Below are 21978 nucleotides of genomic sequence, written 5' to 3'. Positions count from 1 at the left end.
TTGGAAGTTACACAAAATAAAGAAAGACGAGACCTTTTCCTTCTGAAAACCCACTAGTTTATAAACTAATAAAACATAATTGAAAACTATGAATTTGAACAGAGTCACACTGCATAGGTGGACACAGGGGACAAGGATGTCCCAAAAGATAGTTTCTTAAATGACAATCACAGAGTCAGGCACCATTTCCTCTCTACCAGCTAGTAGTCAGGGAGGTCCTAGAAACCCCAAACCCCAGCTATTGCCATCCATCCTCTTGGTTGCCACTATAAGTAGATGCTAAGATTCTATTGCTGAATATAACTTGGGCTGTAGAACACAGAGAGATCAACTGTGAACTGTCCCTGCTGACCAGTTTCACAGTCCTGGAAAGCACTATGCAGGTCGCAAAGAAAGAGAAGACGTCAGTGGTTTTATGCATCACTGTATCCTGCATATCCTGCAAGCTACAGCACAGACCCAGCAGGCAAGATGTGCCGACTTGTGCCATAGTGGCACGATGTGTATGAGGGTACCCAACCTTTTTCTTACTGGATATGAAATCTACTTTATAGCAGGGATATCGTGCCTGATACTGTAAACCTGCTCCAAAGCCTATGGCTAGAGAGACTGCAGGTCCTAGAAAGGAGCCTATTCCTGCTACTTTGCTAAATGGCTATCCAGTCAAACTGCATTCTAAAGATTTTGTTCACACCCATAGACTTAACGCTGCTCTCAAGCTTCGTCAGAAGAGTCTCTTGCAGTGGGCATCAGTCAGTGGAGAGAAGCATAACAGGACTAAGTGCTCAGCATACGGGATTTTGACTGAGTTCTCAAGTACATACAGAGCATCTCTACCATTTGAGACACAGAGAACACTGGAAGAGGGAAGGGAAAGATGGAAGGGAAAGAGGATGGGGACGTGTGCTGTGAATGCAGTCTTCTGGCCCTGATGTGGCTAGTACACTATCAAGAGCACACAGCAGGTGGTTAATTGCACCAGATCAAACCAGTTAAAACTCCAGTATGATGGGGGAGGGCAACCCAAGGCTTCCACCCCTAGCTGAGGAGCCATTGGCAGCTGAGAGCTGCTTGCGCAGGATAGTACTTTTCTTTCAGGTTCTAGCCACTGGTATTGCTTAAGCTCAGTGGACGGACCCACACCCATGCATACATGGGCAACATGAATTGGACTCGGTGGTTTTAATATTTTCATAAAAACAGTAAAGGCAGAGTGAAAAGGGAGATGTGCTGGGGCCTAGGGGTGCTGAAGGAGGGAAGTGAAGGTAGGTGGGATGACAGACACGCTCATTTGAAAGGTGTGCTCAACATGTACTCAGGAAATTTTCAAAGGCTAAAAACAATTTTAAAAGAAAACATGAAAAACACTAATTTTGTCACTGCCCCTTCCCTTTATATTCCTAACATTTTTTCTTATAGTCCTAAACTAATATATTTGTTACTCTGTCATACTTTTCATTAAAAACATACCAATACAAACATAGAGAACAACTGCACTGTAAAATTTCTGATGACCACAAACTCTACATAACTCTACAAACTCTACATACATTATTATTATTCTAATTAAGAAACTTTAAGAAAAATAAAACATTTTTTATGAAATATTAGCAAAAAAAGAAAGGAAGGAAGGACAATAGGAAGGAAGGAAGGAAGGAGGGAGGGAGGGAGGGAGGGAGGAAAGGAAAGGAGGAAAGAAAGAAAGAAAGAAAGAAAGAAAGAAAGAAAGAAAGAAACCAAAGTGTATCATTGATGGAATGAGAATAGTGACTGTCACTGTATTTAATTAGCCTGAGTGTTCAGGATTGCAGGCTGATTCTGTTTCACTAAGTCAGGGTTCCACTGTATTTCTTTTTAGTTTGTTTCCATAGATTTAATCAGTGAGGAATTTTGTTCACATAAACATACACGGAACCGGGCGGTACTGATCACAGCATTCGGTAGGCAAGTCCAGCAGATCTCTGTTAGTTCAAGGCCACCTGATCTACAAGCGCTAGTTCCAGAACAGCTAGAACCATTATACAGAGAAACCCTGTCTCAAAAAAACAAAACAACAAACAAACAAACAAACAAACAAAAGTAGTGTTCACATATCCACCTTATTTTCTTGACTATTTTTATGACAATTATTAAATTGTGACAGATTTGGATCTGTCGTCCAAAATTAATTATGTTGATTTATCAGTTTGATTAAATTCCTGTTTGACCTCATTGAAAGCAAAGGTCTAGAAAGCATCAGATGAACCGAAGGACTGCCAGGTGGTTACTAAGCATTCAGTTTCTGGTTTGGGAGGTCTATGAGAGATGCTTACTGAACACTTCTCCGTTGGCACTCTTAAGTGCCCGAAGCCCTTGCTGTCAGGAAGGAGGCTTTCTGAGAGCTAGGGCAGCCTGTTCAAGCAGCACAGTGTAAGAAGAGCGTATGCAGAGCTGAGGCTGGGAAATGCAGTTGTCTTTATACTGTTTGTGCCTGAAATTCTTTGGAAGAGCCTGGAATGTCCAGGGGAGCATAGTACCCCACCAGGAAGTCATACCCTCACTAGTTGTCTTTGGACATCACTGTTGGAGGTGGCAATAATCATTTTGAAGTAAAAACAAAATAAGACCAAAAAACCCTAGGTTCTGATAACATGTTTCAATTCTCCTTGTTTTTGGTAAAAGACACCATGGACAGAAAACATGGCTATAATATATATATGTACCAGCTAATGAAAGTGACAATTCTGGGTAGTTTTCATTATCATTCCCCTAATTACTATTAAAGATGAACATCTTAAGGAGCCCTAACTAATCTATCAGTATGGTGAATTACATTGGTGAATTTTCTGATGCTAAACCAACCCATATTCCAGGAATAACTTCAGTTTATTCATGGTTATGCTTTTTAAATAAAGCTGTATATAAAACATTAAAAATTTATTTTTCTAATAATTTGGTCCATTAATTTTGTATACATGGTAATAATTGAAAAGACACCAATTTTCTTTATTTACACTCTGTCTGGCTTTGCAATAAAATCATGCGGCTTATAACATGAGCTGTGCATCTGCCTTTTTTCCTAGACTCAGGGAAAGTTTTCATGAAACTTAACTCTTTCTGCAACACTTGAAAAGTTTAACATAAAATTATTCTGGCTTGCGAACTCTTTGGAAGCAATTTTTCATTAAGACTGAATTAAACATCATTTTAGAACTCAGTCACTGGCCTATTTAGTAAATTTATTCTTAGCTCTAGGAATTACATTTTTAGGAACTTGGTCACCTTCCCTGATATTCTGGTTATAGCTTACACAACACTCCAGCTTCTGGGCTCGTGTCTTCACGAGGAGTAACAATGGTCACTCGCACCAAGGCAGGCTGGTCAGAGCACATCATCAGGCAAAGTCACCGAAGTCACTTCGCCAGCTCACTGTATGACTGTTTCTTCACAGTAAATTAATTTTTACTTCTTTCCTATGTTTTTATTTTTCTGTGATTTCTCTGCATTTATTATCTTTTTCATATTAATTTGGATTTCATCTCTTTTTTTATGTAAGTATCTAAGTACTTAAATTTCTCACGAAGCATCATTTCTGCCAAGCTGGCATACTTAAACACATGATTATCATCCCATTCTATACATTTAACAATTCCCACTACAATTTATGTTTTAAATTGTGGGATGCTTGGAATGTACAGTTATTTTTTAACCTTAGAGCTATGTATGGCATAGGCAGGTATATGAAATGACATATGTATATATGATACAACTTTCCAATACCATTGAAAGAATTATACATTCTTTTTCTTTTTTTCTTTCTTTCTTCTTTTTTTTTTTTTTTTTTGGTTTTCGGGACAGTGTTTCTTTGTGTAACAGTCCAAACTCTTGTAGACCATGCTGGCCTCCAATTCAGAGAGATCCACCTGCCTCTGGCTCCCAAGTGCTGGGTTGAAGGTGCGTTCACTTCCTGGTGAATGATACATTCTTTTATCTCCCAATTTTCCTTTTACTATTTATAATGCAGTCATAATGAGCACAGGTGGACAAGGCAGAACGCATGGAGGCCGGCAGGGCAAAGGGAGGAGCCTGGGCTCTGAGACTCAGCCATGGCACCATTCTGCCAATTACTCACTAGGCTTGGCCTGCTACTGAAAATGAACTTTATCTTAATGATTCCACACTATTATATGGGATGGGATGTCTGGGCTGCTTAAGTCATGCCAAGTTTCAATAACAGAATGTGAGAATCTAAAGTATCAACGTATTCATTCATAAAACAACAATAAAGAGAGATTTATAAAATACTTGAAAAATGATCCAAGTTGAAATGCTGTAAATTCTCCTTTATTTCCTTACTTTCTCACTTGTTTCTCGCCTTCCCTGGGCTCTAGCTTCCACTTACTTAGTGTGTTAGTCCTTTCTCAGAACAGTGACGTCAATTGAGAGCTCCCATTCCTTCATTTTTTCAAGTGTATTTCCAAAGCCGGTTTTCATCCAAGGTGCCCTTCCCACCTTTATATACAGTCTCTCACTCACCACAGCGCTCTGTCAGGGGCAGGAAGACTATACCCTATGTCTTTACACTGCAGTTCAAAACACAGGCAAGGGCACAGAAGCCATTAACAGCTCTCTATGGAATAAAAGAAAGTTTACAACTCTTTGGCTCCCAACATTCATCCCCAAGGAAAACCTAGAATTCCTCCCAAGTCTCAGCATCCAGTGCCAACCAGTAGAAACTGGTTCTCAAAAGGAAGCCACTTGTACCTCCGGTGTCACAACAGATCAAGCCCAAAGTTTGCATTTCATAGACCCAGACTGCTAACTATCACCACTAATAAGCTGTTACCTATGTTGAAGACTGTAATGACTCTACCCTGAGAAAATATGAAAGCTTCTGAAAGAAAACAAAAGTCAGGTGTTTCAGTAGTTTCTGCTGAGCACACCCTTAGTGATTTTCTGACCCTACCAGATCACAACACTTGGCCTACACATGGCACTGCCATTGAGTTTGTACAATTCCCAGTTGTAGACACTGACAGAAAATGAGTCCCATTAACAGATGATTCATTTTGGCTAGTTTCAATTGCTTTTATTTTCTACTAGGGAAGAAGCCAGTTCACATCAGGACCCACCCCCTCGGTCCCTTTTTTCTGCCCCCCCCACAGTTCTTTGTTCCTTTGAATTAGTTATAACATGCTGTTCATGCCATCATTAAGCAGTTAAATAAGCAAATTTCACAGAAGCTCATTTTATCATCACAGGAGAATCATGATCTCAACTGTCTTTAAAGTATTAGCGTGACAAACCCTATGCTCGTTTCCATTACATCCTTTATCTGGAATGCCTCCTCTGGCTCTTTCTGCATGACACTACCAAACTCTTCATATGTCACAGATAATTCTCTCCTCCTCCTCATGTCTTCAGACTACAAAACCTGTCATTTTTGTGATGCTCCCAGACACAATGCTGCTCTCATTTATCCTACCCATCTTTTCTTTGTAACAGAGCACTCCCACCGGAGGGCTCTGAGCAGTCCACTTACCTCCCAGCAGCACTCATTGATACTCAAGTGACACCTCTCCTCCACCTGACAACACAGCACCTTGAGAGTGCCCAGAAAAGACAAAGGTCTCATATTTCCCCTGCCTATGAGCAGAGGATTTTCATCCAGAGTTTTCTTCAGCTAATCATTTCTTTTTATTTGGGGAATCAACTTGCTGCATTTTGGTTGAAGAGGTTTTCTTTTAAGGAAAACTCCAGGTAAACCAGGAAAATGGTTTGTGCTCAGTAAAACCTTAAATAGTATATGGTACCATATGGAAAAACCCAGAAATTAATTAACATACTTCTGGAAAAATTTTTCCTTAACTACTGGACTGATACTATTTATACTTAGTTTGCTATGTACAGTCTTGTACAAGAGTAAGAGAGAGTTTTCAACATTTTCCATTCAACACATATTTTCTTAATGCCTACCATGTATATGAGCTTTTGACAGATATTGGGGATTCATTTACAAATAAGGCATAATTTGAAATCCAAGGAGCTTGTCTGACAGTGAATGAGAGGAAAGAGGAAGAATGAACACACAAGCAGAGTTCAATGGTGGCAACTGTCAAATGACATCACGGGATGATAAAGAAACACACTGCAGAGGGTTGACGGGGAGGGGGAGGAAGAGAGGAGAGCAGAGAAAAATGTAGAGCTCAATAAAATAAATAAAAAAAGAAACATATTGCTTTTAGGTATTAAAACTACCTGAACACCTAAACTAACCAATCATTAGTACCCCCAAGGGAATGATGAGCTGCAAAGTGACATCTGCTGCCACACAGCACACACCCTGCATGTGACTCCTTCTGTGACCTTCAGAACCAGAGCCAAGTGGGAGACACCAATATGTGCCTTCCTCTAGAGTCTGAATTACGAGAGAATAATAAATGATTCAAACTGCTTTCAGCATATTTGATTTTATGAACTATAAAATACTTTATCAGTTGAGGAGCCCACCTAGTGAATTAAATTCCGCTTCTTATAATGCCATATGAAGTCAAAGGACTTCATAATATTTGAGCACTAACACTATCATCAAGTATTTTAATTTTTATGGTTTTACTTATGATAATTATTTTTGAGAAAACTGTTACCATACCAACCACAGTCCATTTAATCATTTTTATTTTTCTCATGATGACTTTTGATTTTTAACTTAGGTTCCAGGGAACACCTAGGAAAAGGTCTTTAAGATTCTACTGAATGATACTTCAATAGAAAAATATGTTAGGTATAGAAAAAGATCAACAAATACAAGGAAACAATATAGATTTTGTCTTGATGTAACCTGTCATTTTGAATATCACACCGACAAAATTCTGATATTAAAAAAAACACAGTTAACACATGATCACAATGATAATGGCAACCCAATACTAGGCTTTTCTATTTTTTCTAAGGTTTTTCCTTCTCTGGTATCAAGACTTGCCCAAAATTTTACAGATGCAGAGTCAAGGAAGATGCATCTTTCTAGACATGTATGGATGGTATTTTGTGCTCTCAGTGTGTCTCCAAATACACACATTGCCATTTTTCTCCTGTTTTAAAGAGAATATTTAAGTCATAAGCTTGTTGGCAAGACACTCCTAAAACTAAGTAAAAATGCAGAGGAAAAGGCAGACACTGTTTGCCTCTAGTGGTACCACACTGGAAGGGGGACGGTGAGTGAACTTTTTGAGAGTTAAACCGGAGGAAGAAATTCCCAAGTCTGGACAGTGTTACTTTATAAAAACAGACTCCTTTATTTCTCTTTCATAAAGTTCAGCTCAGACTTTTCTTACTAGCTTTATTGCTTAAAGGAGTTTCATTCCTCCCTGTACATTAAAAATTTACCCAAAGAAAAATCACCACTGTTCCCAAGACACTGTTAATATTTTGTGTAATCTCTTAATGACTGTTTAATGCAAAAATATGCATATCTAGTATTTGTATCAAAGTTTATACATTGCTATACTTTCCCCCCATAACAACACAGCGATTTTTACTTTACTTTTTTTTTTTACATCATTACTTCTTTAAATATGTCTTTTTATTGCTGCATAATATTTTGCCATAAAGTAGTACTATAGTTTATTCTACTGTTTCTCTACTTTCCCCTTTATTGAATGTGGTGCTGGAGATGGAATCCAGAGTCCTGCACATGCCAGGCAAATAACTGAGCGCTGGAGTTTACACCGCGAACCTTGTATGCCTCTAATTCTGATTCACATGTTACTGTGCAGAAATACTTACCAAAGCAAAACAACCATAATTTCTAAACCTGGTAGGCAAAAAAATCATACTCACAAAACGTAATTCATATCTGGCAAGTGCCTGCTGTGGGTTCTCCCACTCTGCTGTGTCTTAGGTATGTAGAGAATATCACTGAAGTCATGGGAGTTTGCTTCTTGAGTTAGTTTTCATTTGAAGTTATAACATAAGCCTCTTTTATGATGACCACAGCACAGTGGGTTACAATGCTGTACTTCATCTATGTTGTTCAACTGTAGATATGTTTGTTTCTCTCATAGTTAAAAATTAATCATTTTTCTAATAAATAAATGCAACCAGGCAGTGTTTACAGCTAGATACTTAAAACCATTCCCCAATAGTAGATGTCTTCAAGTAAGATTGGTAGAAAAAGGCTGACTAGTTTTTATCATTCTCTTTGGACAATGGTAAAAACTAAAAACAATATGTTAAAAACTTGGACTTCAAAAATGCTTGCTAACCAGCATTTCCAGTGATGGTGGAATGCAGAAAAGGCAGGCAAGGCATGGGTCATTTTCACACTGCCCCTCTTTTCCAGAGTAGTTGGTCATCGCTTGCCCATCCCGAGACAGCTGCAGTCTCCACGCATTCACACTTCCCTTTTGAGAGGTTTCACCAGGAAGTCTATGGCCACATACCTTTTAGACACATTTTAGCGCCTTCCCTGCTCTCAATCTTAGCAGTAGTTCTAGAAATACTTTCTGGAACTGCTTCCTTTGGTGGGCTCTGAAATCCACATCAGAGAGCAGTAATTCTGATACAAGAAGGAAAATGTCCTACTTACCGTTTCTAATGCATTTACACGGTCCTGCAAATGAAGCATAATACAGAATTATTAAAGCAAATCTGTAAGCTGACTTTGTTTGCAGGTTTTTCTGTCTAACTGCTATTAGCAAAGTATTATTTTAAAAATACAAAAATTAAAAGTCCATACTCAAATGATCTCAGCAACAGAAAAACAGGCAGGAAAGAACTACAATACCTTTTCTTATGGTATCTACCAATGGATAGGACCTCAGGGTTAAACTTAATAGAAAATGTGACAAATTCAGATCCAGTTACTGAGAAGAATAGCTCATATCTCCACTGTACTGCTAAAATTATCCCCTTAAGAATATGTGAGTGTCTCCCTATCTCCCCTTACCCCCATCCCACCCCACCCCCAAGATCCCAATTTTCTCCCCGGCAATTTTGTCTACTTCCCATAGCCAAAAGGATAACTATATGTTTTTCCTTTGGTTCACCTTCTTACTTAGCTTCTTTAGGTTCACCAATTGTAGACTCTGTGACCCTTATTTATGGCTAGAAACCAATTATGAGTGAGTACATCCCATGTTCATCATTTTTGGGTCTGGGTTACCTCACTCAGGATAGTGTTTTCTATTTCCATCCATTTGCATGCAAAATTCGAGAAGTCATTGTTTTTTACCACAGCGTAGGATGGGGGGAACTTGGGGAAACAGGGTGATTGCGATAAAGGAAGGTTGGATAGGGGAGCATGGAAGCACAATTCTTAGTTAAGGGAGCCACCTTAGGGTTGGCAAGAGACTTGAACCTAGAGTGGCTCCCAGGAGCCCAAGGCGATGTTCCCAGTTAGTTTCTTGGGCAGCTGAGGATAGGGAACCTGAAATGACCCTATCCTATAGCAATACTGACGAATATCTTGCATATCACCATAGAACCTTCAGCTGGCGATGGATGGAGATAGAGACAGAGACCCACACTGGAGCACTGGACTGAGCTCCCAAGGTCCCAATGAGGAGCAGAAGGAGGGAGAAGATGAGCAAGGAAGTCAGGACCACGAGGGGTGCACCCACCCACTGAGACAGTGGGGCTGATCTATTGGGAACTCACCGAAGCCAGCTGGACTGTGACTGAAAAAGCATGGGATAAAACCGGACTCTCTGAACATGGCGAACAATGAGGGCTGATGAGAAGCCAAGGACAATGGCACGGGGTTTTGATTTTACTTCATGTTCTGGCTTTGTGGGAGCCTAGCCAGTTTGGATGTTCACCTTCCTAGACCTGGGTGAGGGGGGCAGACCTTGGACATTCCACAGGGCAGGGAACCCTGACTGCTCTTTGGACTGGAGAGGGAGGGGGAGAGGAGTGGAGGGAGGGGAAGAGTGGGAGGAAGGGGAGGGAAATGGGAGGCTGGGAGGAGGCTGAAACTTTTTTTCCTTTTCTCAATTGAAAAAAAAGAATATGTGAGTGTGAGATAAATGTGAACACACGAATCACAGCCGGGTGGTAGCAGTGGCGTGCAGAGGACACTAGCACACACACTAGTCTCATTAGGCAAACAATGAAGTGGGTGAGCTAGTAAAAATTAGATTTAACTTAAACAGTTAAAGGTCATGTACAAATATTGAATGATAAAGATTTCTATGAAGCCGAAGGCCCTGCTATACAGTTTACGCTACAGAGTAACCACAGAATCTAGTTTACAGAAATGCTGGTTTTAAAGGAGTCTGAGACAACATTCTTTAACAAGACAAATGATTGAAGAAAATAGTTTTGAACTCGATAACTATTCTCACAACTTTCTAGAGGTTAAATGGGGAAACTGGACATATTCACCAAGTTTAAAAACTGGATTTGAGAGGAAGTTAAGTCAGAAGGTCAAGATGGAATGTCAGATTATTCCAGGGGACAAGGCCATGTGTTGCTCTTCTACCATTTTGGGCAACTAGAGGAAATCTATGGAATTGGGAATCCTTTTCTTTAAATAGATTCACTTACATTCTTTCAGCTCACCAGAAACTGAGGGCTTTTCTTGGAGAAATTCTATAAGTTGGCTCCACACATTTGGCTATGCGGGCACAAGTTAGCATATCAGCACCATACACTATGGAACACAACCCAAAGCTGGCTGCTAAGCAACGTAATTTGTTTAATTACCTTTTATTGGTATACTTGGTAGGACTTCCCCGTGCCACCATAATTCTCATAAATCAATATTCCATGGTGACTTGTGACATTTCATGTTTGAGTGTGATCTCAAACACATATGGCACCTGAAAGAGTCTCTATTCTGCTGCTACTATAGGCTTCCGAGTCATAGCAAACCTGGAGCGTCACCAGTCAGCAATGCGTCACTGTCCTGTGCAGACTGAGCAGAGAGTGGCCATGGCCACCTTAGATAAACCACTGCATAGGGAATTCGAATATCTAAACCCTTTCATGAACTTGAAGATTCCCCATACCATGCTCTGTGGGCTGAAGATGTTTAAGGTTACTATATTGTAAGAAAACACATGTAACTGGCTTGAAATAAGAAAATTCATATAATGTGAAAACAGAAGAATATCAAAACAGAAGAGCTTAATTCCCATCTGCTTTAATTTTTTATCACATTTATGGCAAAGATATCATTCTGATTTATGCTATGCCTGAATTCTATCCATCTGCTTACAGCCTTATCACACTGATGGCAACGATAAACTGATTTATGCTATATATCTGAATTCTCTCTAAATATTTGTATGACTTGTAAACATGAGACTACTCTATAGAACTACGGACAAAAAAAAAACAGTTAAATTACACCATCTGTTTAAAACATAAAAGCCAATAAGCACTACCTCTACTGTGGCCTACTAATGCCTACTTGCCTACAGCTTACTTTCTTCTTTAGTGGTAATGGAATCAGGGTGCAATGGAAAATGAAACATAAATAAAAAGCCAGGAGGAGCCTGTGAGGTGGTTTATGGGTAGTGCTTGCCAATAAGTCTGATCCAAAGTTTGATCTGGGAAACACAGGGTAGAATGAGACAGTCAATTCCTAGGTGTTATCCTGAGACATTTACGGGAGTGATCCTACCCACACACAAATACATAAAATGGAACTGGATTTGTTAAATGAGGACATTAAAGAAATAGGAGGTTCTTATTAACCTAAATTGTATTAATTCAGGTTGTCAACAACAGCAGCAGCTAATAAGAGCAGATAATGTCATTGTTCCCACCAGTGAGCGTGATCTAAACCACATAGCTTTAAAGTCTCAATTGTAAGAGATAAGAAAGCCAAAACAATTATCTTTATTAATTAAGGTGATTTAAAAACTTATGAATGTAGAAAACCATAACTGGCCACAAATGTAACCAATTTCTCTAGTAAGACCTTCACTGATGAATTGGCATTCTTTCTTTTTCTGTTTGAACTGCCAAATTTTATTTCCATAAATTTTATCTTCAGGCTCCATATAGAATCAACACCCTTTAAATAAAGTCCTTATTTTCAAGTCTAAACCTTGAAAAGCATAGTAACATTAAAGGCGTAGTTAAGGTTGAAGGCTCAGAGAGGGAAGGCAACCTCCATAGTAATGAAGATACTGTCATGGTAACCAAGTTATTTTAGGTGATGTATTAGGATAAATGTCTTTATCTTTACAGTCATAGATTTGAACATTAGCTGAAAATAAATCTTCTAAGGAAAATGGACATTAAATATAACAGACTTATACACATAATTTCTTATGCTCTTAAGACAATGGCAGAATCTCCAAAGTTATCTAAGAACTTCCAGTTATTACTTCATATAAAAACATCTAAAATAAGATATAGGAGTAGCATACAAATAAATTACTCTATTAAACAAATCTACTTCTCTTTAAAGAAATGTTTCTGGATAATTAACACCAGGAATAAGGACACAATTAAGACTAATGCAGAAGCAAATATATGAATTTCTGAGGGGAATACAAGATTAAACAATATCAAAATAGAAATTAAAGGAAAAAGTTCCTTCAAATATTTTGAAGAAACAAAGTTTAGGGAGGATAAGGTCTACAGTGTTATCACTGGGATTTTTTGTGATTAAATAATTCATTTCTACCACTCTTTAATTATAAGGCAAAGTTTCAGAAACATCTACAGTGGAAAAAAATAATGATTTTAATATATACAGGATTCCCATGGAGCTGGACAGTCACTGGCTTAAATGTGCAGGGTTAACAATTATTCTCACACGTAGCCATCATAAACTATCTAGTGAGAATAATGCAGCTAGACACTGTATTCTAATTTATTCTGGGTTTGACAAGCCATGTAGGCAGAGCTATAGTTGGGAGGAAGCTTACAGTATGTATACTGTTAAAATGTATTTTAACATTTTAGGATGAGGTGAATGCTCTGCCGTGAACCATAAATATTCATTTACTGATGGTTGCAATGGAGTGTGCATTAGGATTCAGGAATGTACCGAGGCAAATTCATTAACATCCCTGCAGATGGGAAAGGATTGTCGGCCAGGTTGGAAATGAGCGTGAAATGGATCACTGGTATCTGAATGGCAGATCACTAACAGTTCACTTGAATCAGCTGAACCAATCAATTAGACACATTAAATTAGCTATCACATTTAACAGATAAATTAGAAGCTTACAGATTAAAATAACAAAAATTATTTTGCTGTAGAAAAGGACAGTTGAAGAACTCTCATGCCCTCATCACAGAATCACACACAATCAGAGAAGACCTGTAGAAGTACTATAAACATAGGAGAAAAACAGCACTGGCATACAAACAAAAGATGAATCTGCTTTTTACAGGTCAAAGCTTTTCAAGTAAAAGAATTTTGTAATCCTCTTTAGAAAGAAGGATTATAGCCGGGCGGTGGTGGCACACGCCTTTAATCCCAGCACTCAGGAGGCAGAGGCAGTCGGATCTCTGTGAGTTTGAGGCCAGCCTGGTCTACAAGAGCTAGTTCCAGGACAGGAACCAAAAGCTACGGAGAAACCCTGTCTCGAAAATTAAAAAAAAAAAAAGAAAGAAGGATTATGATGGCTAAGAGTTTTCAAAAGGATAATCCAACAGTAAGGACACATTCCCACTAAATGAACATAGCCTGTTCCAGAAGGGTAACTACTCAGTTTCACCCCAAAGACCGCTCCTCTTGCCAGCACCAAATCTTCTGTGAGTACAAGTACATGTGTGCCTGTGTGTGCACATGTGGAGAGAATATGCAGACGTGTGCCTGTGTGTGCACATGTGGAGAGACTATGCAGACGTGTGCCTGTGTGTGCACATGTGGAGAGTCTATGCAGATGTGTGCCTGTGTGTGCACATGTGGAGAGAATATGCAGGTGTGTGCCTGTGTGTGCACATGTGGAGAGAATATGCAGACGTGTGCCTGTGTGTGCACATGTGGAGAGTCTATGCAGACGTGTGCCTGTGTGTGCACATGTGGAGAGTCTATGCAGACGTGTGCCTGTGTGTGCACATGTGGAGAGAATATGCAGACGTGTGCCTGTGTGTGCACATGTGGAGAGAATATGTAGACGTGTGCCTGTGTATGCACATGTGGAGAGAATATGTAGACATGTGCCTGTGTGCACATGTGGAGAGAATATGTAGATGTGTGCCTGTGTGTGCACATGTGGAGAGAATATGTAGACGTGTGCCTGTATGTGCACATGTGGAGAGAATATGTAGATGTGTGCCTGTATGTGCACATGCGGAAATCAGGAGTCAGTGTTGGGTGTCTTCTTCAATCACATTCCACCTTAGTTTTTAAGTTATGGTATCACTGAATCTGAACTCATAACTTGGCTACATTAACCAGCCAGTAAGCCTGAAAGATCCTCCTCTCTCCAGCTCCTCATCCCTTTGATTACACTCATATACTAAAATGTTCAGTTTTGTAAGTGGGGATGGAAATCAGGTCCCTAAGCTTGCACAGAGAGCACATTGCCAACTGAGCCATCTATCTCACCCAGGCCCAATGTCAGTTCTATCTAGTGGGCAATCATACTGTATGTGATATGTCTTTAACAAAGGATATATGAATGGAACAAAATGCAAGTGGTATATAGTATATACATTTTTCCTTCTAGGCATTTCCTCATAGCAAATAGTCGCATTTAATAGTCAGTCATAGTTTATTAACTAAAAAAAAAGTAGAAATAACCTCAAACACATTCTTTCCCAAATGTCAAGGTAGTACAAAGAAAGGAAGAACAAAGCTTTTATTGACTATCACTAACAAGATAAGCATTTCCTAAAGGGATTTCAAATAAAGTGAAATAAAATGAAGGTTTAAAAAAATCCAAAATTTCAACACAGCGACATAAAAAACATTTACAATATGGCATAAATTGGTTCTGAATATATATATTTATATATACACAATTATGATCTATATATAAAATTGCATGCTCCTTTCAGTAGTCAAGCACAGTTACTCTTGACTTTCTTGAGGATGGATGATATCAGGGAAGTTTGCACTGATGTACCAGCCATTCAATTTTCAATTTACCCATCATAGGTACTACTATTTACTGTTACCTCATTACACTAGATACTATGAGTATTTTAATAGCTGCTACATGCTTTTTTTTTCTAAATTAAGCTACTTCAGGGTCCAAAACAACAAATTAGAACCAATGAAAGAAATGAAAAAAACTACAAGTGAAAGTTTCATCTTAAAATGCTGTCACTAAATGACAACTTACACTTGCCAAGAGAAGCCAATCTAAAGGGACATGTCAAATCCTGGCCTAGACTAGTATCTAAGAATATTCCTTATCATATGGCCTGGTGTGGCAAGTGTCTGAGATGCAGAGACAATCACAGAATTTACAAACAGACTCAAAGTGTCTTTTCCACGTTTCTGGTACATTCTCTTGGGTAGGGTATTACTGAGCCTGCAGCTGGCTTCTGTGCCTGCCTTCTGTTGTGCTCTCAGATTAGCACTTGGGTTCATGGTTTTGCTTGTTATGAGGTCATTACTGATCAAGACAAATCAGCTGTCTGTTCCAGAGAGGGTGGCACTGTAGTCTCACAAGGATGCCATGTAATTTCGAATCTACTGTATAGGGAAATACAGAAGGGCCTGGGTGATGGTTTATGGAGTGGAGAAAGCAAATAGGGAAGATAAATGAAGCTGTGTAGATTTGCCTCTAGATTTTGGAAAGTACAGTCAGAAAAGAAATGGAGGGGGTTGCTTCAAGATGCTATAAATTCTAGCACTTAATTCTATGAAACTAGCACCAAAGTTAGGTTTCTTCACTCTATTTAAAAATCAAGAAGCAATCTTTTCAAAGCAGGGGTCATTTCAAGATTCCTCCTTTAAGATTCAAACTAATGGGTTATGTAGGCATGTGTCTACAAAATGTACCTTAAGGAAAAAAAATGAAGGTAGAAGATGGAATTATTGTTCTCCTAGGAGTTTCCAATTCCACATTGAAATGACCACTAGCAGGAAACAAAGGCATTTTGGTCATTGTGAGGCATCTGGGATACAGTACAAGTGAAAATTATCAGCAGATAAAATATAGCCTATGGTGGTGTCTGGGGCAATGTAAATGAAAGTTGTTTGATTTCTAAGATTGACTATTCCCAGAGAGAGACGTAAGAACAGCAGTTGGGTAGTAGAGGAAGAATGCCAGCAACTCAGAAATCAACACATCATAATTTTCCCAGGGATTCACACTTTAAAAAATAGAGTACAGGTCTCCAGGCTGTGGGGTTAGCCACATGTTTGCTCAGGCTTCGGAGCAGTCATACCGCAGTGGTGATGATGCCATGGTTAGGAAGAGGACCGTGTCATGGAGAATGTGTAGAAAAATAATAGAGTAGGCTTGTGTTTGCGGGTAGAAGAGAGATATGCACTGGACGGCCTCTAAAGGAAGCTGGCCCAAGGAAACCCTAAATATCACATCTCCTTTATTTCCCTCAAACACACATATCTCCAAGACTTCTTGGAAGAAAATTATCACAAGAAAACCATTATAGGACCCTTTGGCCCAAGCCTCTTCCACCTGAGGACTGAATTATAGCCATATCCTTACCTGTCCTGTGTGCCACACAGTTGAATCTTAAATGGCACAACCACACAGTCCACTTGATGATTAAATGGCCCATCCCTGTGCAGTCCCGATAATCTGCATCCTATTTTATACACAGAGTTATTTACTCGACACTGAAGGAAACATATCAGACAACTGCACACCTTTCGATACCACATTCCCCACATGTGTTCCTGTGTGTGCCTACTTCTCAGTGCTACATGTCAGAGGGACTGCAGCTGAGAGAAATCGAGACCTGAGCTGGAAGTTTTAAACCATCTGTTTGGCTGACTTTACGTTACATTTTCTTCTTCCTATTCAGTTTGACTTAATTAAAACATTATTATTAATTGGTATTTCCTAATACACACAGCCAGGTACGAAAGAAAGGCAGTTAATGAATGCAAAATAAACCTCCAATTCCTTGCCCTTAGGAAGCTATTCTTTATATCTAATGATATAAGAAAGAACACAAGTGAATGATTTGTTTACATTTCCCCATGGGAAGCATACCTGAAGCCTGGGTTATCCTGTATGCCGTAAAATAAAACAGATGTGTTTTTCAGCTATTCGATTTAAATATCCTAAATATTCCTATCTATGACATACTTAACTGCTTTATCTTCAAATTGAGCTGCATTCTGAGTTTTCACTGCAGACTGACTAGCTTCTTCCCAAGGTGGAAGTTTAGATAGCAGATTCGGCTGTTTGAGAGAGATGTGAGTTATCAAAGAGTTGTGGAACTCTCTTATCTTAACGTTATTGGGATGCTTAAAATAGTATAGCTATAAAAAACATGAATACAGACCATAATTTCCAACTAATTATTTAATTTCTACATTTAGAGAAAATGAGATCATGCAGTGTTTTGAAATGGTTCCTTAGATAAGTCCTTATCCAATTTAAAACCACGAAGTCTTGAGAAATCATCACTTGAAATTCCATACATTGTCCCCTCCAGGATGATAAAGAACACAGGGAGTTAGTTTAATGTGCCCACATCTTGATTTCACAAAACTGTACTAAAAGAAGGAGATACTTTTCCCCAAGTCTGAGAAGAGAGGGAATAAGTAGAATTATGAGTTTTCAGTAGTCAGCCCTGGGCGGTTCCACAACCATGTGGACTGCTCAGACTCCCAACTTCACCATGGATAATAGACCCTCCTGGATGCTAAGTGACTGTACACCAGGAAGGTCTGATCATATAACATCAGACTCTTCTTCCATCTGCCAAATTACCCTAAATTTTACCAACAGGAATTTTATCCTTTGTAGAAGTGGAAGACTTATTCCTTACTCCCCGAGCCAGTTATCCTGCAAACGGCAAGCATTTTTCCATTAGATTACCTTGAAGCTAGTCCAGGAGTCAGGAGAGTTGGCCACATCCAGCCAGCTACCTGTGTCACAGGACCATGCACTGAAATGGTCTTTATAATTTTCTTTTGGTTGAACAAAACCAAAGCAGAATACTACTACATGAGATTGCAGGAAATCAAAATTTCAGTGTCCATAAACAAAGCTTTACGGGAACATAGCCTAGTGATTGCTTATGCCTTATCTATGGCCTTTTCCACGGCGCAATGAAAACATGAGCATAAGGCATGCACATTGGAAGGCATTTAAGAATCTGGACCTTTCAGCAAAGCGTAGTGACTATGGAAAGATATTGCTTCCTGTTAAGAATTACTTTTTGCTTCAAAAGGTCACTGTGGGTTTCTGGGGAGGATAAGGTGTACACACACCTACACACAGAGAGAGACACACAGACACACAGTGGGGGCGGGAGAAGGGAGAGGAGAGAAAGAGTGCCATAGTATTTTTACTCAACTTTAAAACACTCTTTACATAATACACTCTTGAGCATGCATAAATACCAATACCCACACTACAAACTATTCCTCGGGTCATTGTTTATTCCTTATACCATTTTTTATTTTTCATTTCTTTCCAATGCCTTGTTTCTTTCTTTCCCCCTCCTTTGTTTCCACTAATCTCTGTACTGAATTCATTCACATTATTGAGATAGGCACTATGTTAGACATAGCATCAATAAGGGAGATAACTGTATTTTTTTTTCTTTTGGTGGAGCTCACATTTCAAAGGAGGCAGGAACAATATAAATAGAGAAGGTGCCTAGGGATTGTGCCTGGGGTATGTACGGGCGAAGGTTTACTGTGCATAGGCTGGTCAGGGTCAGGCCTTATAAAGAGGCGGTATCTGAGGTGATGTAAAAGGATGGAAATGAGAATGTCATTGAGAGATCCAGGGAAAAGTAAATTACAGGGGTGAGTAGCAACATAAAGGTCCAGAGGTGGGAAAGAATGTCCTCAATTCTAAGGTCTGAGAACAAAAGGGACACAGTACACTCACTCTGTTGTCTACTGAAACATCTCTTTCAGTTGCCCACATCAAATAGCAACACTGTTTTTTCAACGTTTGGATACCAAAAATTGTATTAGCTATTTTTAACATATGTTTTTAATTTTAATATTTCCCTAGACTCCCAAGAACAGATTACTACAATTAGTAGTAATTTAATTTATCATTTAAAGTCAAAAACAGACTAAAAACATAAGTGCTGAATTTTCTATCATGTTTAAATGATCCAGCTTAGTCTGTAATACAAGTTTATTCAAATAGAATTCATCTAATTCATACTCTCTGTGTCTTTCTCTCCTTTTCCTCTTCATTGAGACAGGATCTTGGTATGTATGCCAGGCTAACCGCAAACTTACAATCCCTCTGTCCCAGTCTCCCAAGTCTTACTCTACCCACTCTTGGAAAACAACAAGTTGACCAAATTCTCTTCTTGATGGTCTGGGAAATGAAGCCAATGGAAACACAATAGGCTGACAATGAGGTTTTGTGAGCAAACAAGTAATAAATACTTCCTAGTTATCATGACTATTTTGTGTGCAGGTTTAGAGATCCACTGGAAAACTCTCCTGAGACCTCATCCTTAAACTTCCCTAAGCCAGAAGAGCACTCCTGAACAACATTGTAAGCGCTATCAGATGACAGTGCAACAAAATGCATATGGCATCACAATAGACTTTAATGCTCAAATAAAAACTGTTATCTGTACATCTTTTTATACTGACTTCACTAATAATAAAAAGGGAATGTGATTTTGCTGTGTGTTTTTAAGTTGGTTCCAATAATAGGCAAACTTTAACACATGAGTTCAAACTCACCAGGGAAACAGCAAAATGGTAAAGGAGCAGTCCTAAGCTTCTTAGAGATGTAGACTACAGCATGCTCTTCACTACTGGGGAGCCCAAATTCTCCAATCCTGCCCATAATCGTGGCAACTCTAATGGTTGGTTCTCTCCTAAAAATGACATCTATTCCACCGGAATGGGTAATAAAGGTAGAAGATAGCAAGCAGGCAGCGTTTCTACCTCCTTTTGTGAATGAACACTATGATATTAAAGACATTGCATGTTTGTGAAAAAAATAAATCCAGAAAGAGCTATAGGATAGAGACTCTGAAACGCAAGGGTGAATTACAGCTAATTTCAGAATCTGAAAACAATCATGGATTATGAGATGAAGAAATGCTTATTAGACATTTTTCCAGCTCATTTTAGTTTTATCACTTTTTACACAATTTAAAATTTATGGAAATGTTTGAATGGTGCCTTAAATTTTTGCCAGAATATTTTGAACTTGGTTTCGGAATGAAACTGAAGAAGCCTTGGGAGGGTTTGAATAACAACTTCTTCAGTCTGTTTATTTAAAACATGATGAATAAGCACAGAGAAAAGGTGCAGAATTGAAAAAGGAAAAATGATCCTTTCTCCTTCCTAGAAGTGTTTGAGGTTGCTGGATTGTTTGGCATCTTGAACCAAGAGCTGTAATCTTGCTTGCCTGTTAATAGTCAAACAGTTTAACATTGCCCTTATCATTGTATGTGTATAAACTTGGTGTCTAAGGGCTCATGGGTAGTTTTAAAGTTATAGAAGATCAGTAAGATGCTTCCTTAATGGTAAGTCCTTAGTGTTGCCAGACTTCTTTAATGTGAAAAAAAAATTCCACAAAATTGCCTATGGCCTTTTATTTTGAGGAAGTAGAATCCCAGGGTTTTAAGCACTAAATATTTTGTGTCTGTCAATCAGTCTCCTAAAAAGAGAGAGAGAGAGAGAGAGAGAGAGAGAGAGAGAGAGAGAGAATAATAAGGAGAAGAATAAAAAATAAAAAAAAAAAAACCAGGAACCTAACCAGGAGCCAGGTGGACTTCCATGGGCCACACAGCTTTAGTGTTTCCATTCATCCATCAACGAGAACAACAGTATCTACAGTGGAGGACCGTGGAAGAACTGAATGGCACAGACTTAGCAATAAAGAACTGCTTTGTGGCTATCAATTCACAATTCCTCCGATTCAGGGTCCCCCCCCACACACACACACTTGATGCACAGAACATCACTCTAGGATGACTTAACACAATCTTTTTGCTGTTAGTATAGTTGTCTCTGCTTTTGAGGCAGGTCTCACTCTCTAGTCTAGACTGGCCTTGAACCGGGGGGCCACCATACCTAGGTTTATATAGCCCCATCTTGACAGAAATTAGTAACTGCTACAGAAATGTTTGCTAAAAAAAAAGTGAGTGTGGAATATCCCACACCCAGAAACTGAAGTATTTATTCACATTCTAGAAACTCAGTCAGAGACTGGGAAGGGTGAAAACCTAGAAATGACAATCAAAGTTTCTTTTAGCAATGTCCAATCCACATTTACAAACTCATTCATCTTATTGGTCAGTGGAAATGTGCTCCGACCAGAAAGGTCTTAGTTATCAGAAAGGTTTTAGGTATTCCTTTCCAAGATGGCTGTTCACAGCAGTCATTACTTAAAATGCTGCACCTCACAACTGCCATTGTTATCAGACGGTGGAAGGCAAACAGATGAACATGGCAGCCTTCTCACACTTTAGGCCTGTTTAAGGATGTCACGTGACATGCACAAGCAGTAAGCTCTTTCGGAGCACAACGCTGAAATGATCACCGAACCCCAGTGACGGAAGTGGAAATGCCCTCAGGTGCGAGGAGACTGTTGGCTCTGAACTTGGAGACTTTCCCAGATGAACTCAACACCATGAAACACCACGAGGAGCTGAGAAGACCTCTCCCTTTTCAGAACACACAAGCTGCTATTTACATCAACCCTGTGGCTCTGGAGCCCAGAGCGGGCTCTGAGCGCACCACTGAGGAATGTGAGTGACCTCGGTGAAGTCAGCTGCCAGGGACCCGGGGCGTGAAGTCCCATAAACCCATCCTGCCTCTGTGAGAGGGCAATTTATAAAGTCTGAAAAGGACACCTACTGAAAGTATTTTAGTAAACTTGGCTACAGAGTAAAACTGGAGCTTTTAAAGACTGTTCTTTGTCTCACACTTTGCAAATGCTT

At 39.2% G+C, this 21978-nt stretch overlaps 1 protein-coding gene across 1 annotated transcript in view; it reads right to left on the bottom strand.

Moving 5' to 3' along the window:
• The window catches only part of Cep128 (centrosomal protein 128), a 358487-nt gene that overhangs the window by 45293 nt on the left and 291216 nt on the right, over positions 1-21978 (bottom strand). Inside the window, exon 21 of the mRNA XM_041658366.1 lies at positions 8567-8590. Coding sequence (XP_041514300.1) covers positions 8567-8590 — 24 coding nt within the window. The remainder of the gene's footprint in view (positions 1-8566; positions 8591-21978) is intronic.

This window comes from Microtus oregoni, unplaced genomic scaffold (genome assembly GCF_018167655.1).
Source record: "Microtus oregoni isolate MIOR12 unplaced genomic scaffold, Mior012 000009F_ref0000495, whole genome shotgun sequence".
In the NCBI taxonomy this organism is placed as follows: Eukaryota; Metazoa; Chordata; class Mammalia; order Rodentia; family Cricetidae; genus Microtus; species Microtus oregoni.
Note: the sequence above shows the minus strand (reverse complement) of the source record. Positions and strands in the feature narration are given on the sequence as shown.